Source organism: Triticum dicoccoides, chromosome 2A (genome assembly GCF_002162155.2).
Source record: "Triticum dicoccoides isolate Atlit2015 ecotype Zavitan chromosome 2A, WEW_v2.0, whole genome shotgun sequence".
Taxonomy (NCBI): Eukaryota; Viridiplantae; Streptophyta; class Magnoliopsida; order Poales; family Poaceae; genus Triticum; species Triticum dicoccoides.
The window spans coordinates 663,817,698-663,817,947 of record NC_041382.1 but is presented as its reverse complement, the minus strand read 5'-3'; the positions used below and the strand labels follow the sequence as shown (position 1 = coordinate 663,817,947).

General features: G+C 72.0%; 1 protein-coding gene across 1 annotated transcript in view; it reads right to left on the bottom strand.

The window, feature by feature from the left end:
• The window catches only part of LOC119356067 (protein RKD5-like), a 3,578-nt gene extending 3,328 nt beyond the window's left edge, over positions 1–250 (bottom strand). The window contains exon 1 of the mRNA XM_037622967.1: positions 47–250. Within this exon, the coding sequence (XP_037478864.1) occupies positions 47–116 (70 nt within the window). The 5' untranslated portion in view covers positions 117–250. The remainder of the gene's footprint in view (positions 1–46) is intronic.

Sequence of the window (250 nt, the reverse complement as noted above, 5' to 3'; positions counted from 1 at the left end):
AAACGCCGTGCGACGCGAGCGGGAGGAGAACGATCGAGGGGCCGACCTTGGTGGAGCGTGCTGGCGAAGACGGCGAGCGCGGAGAGGGTGGTGACGGCGGCGGCGGCGGCGTCCATGGAAGCAATCTGGCCTCCGGGGCGGGGGAGGGGGGGAGAGCCGAGATTGGTTGGGTGGGAAACTGGAGGGGGGCGGCGCGCACCGGCGGGAGCGGGGTGAATGAAGCGGGCGGCGACAAGGAGGAAGGTGGGCT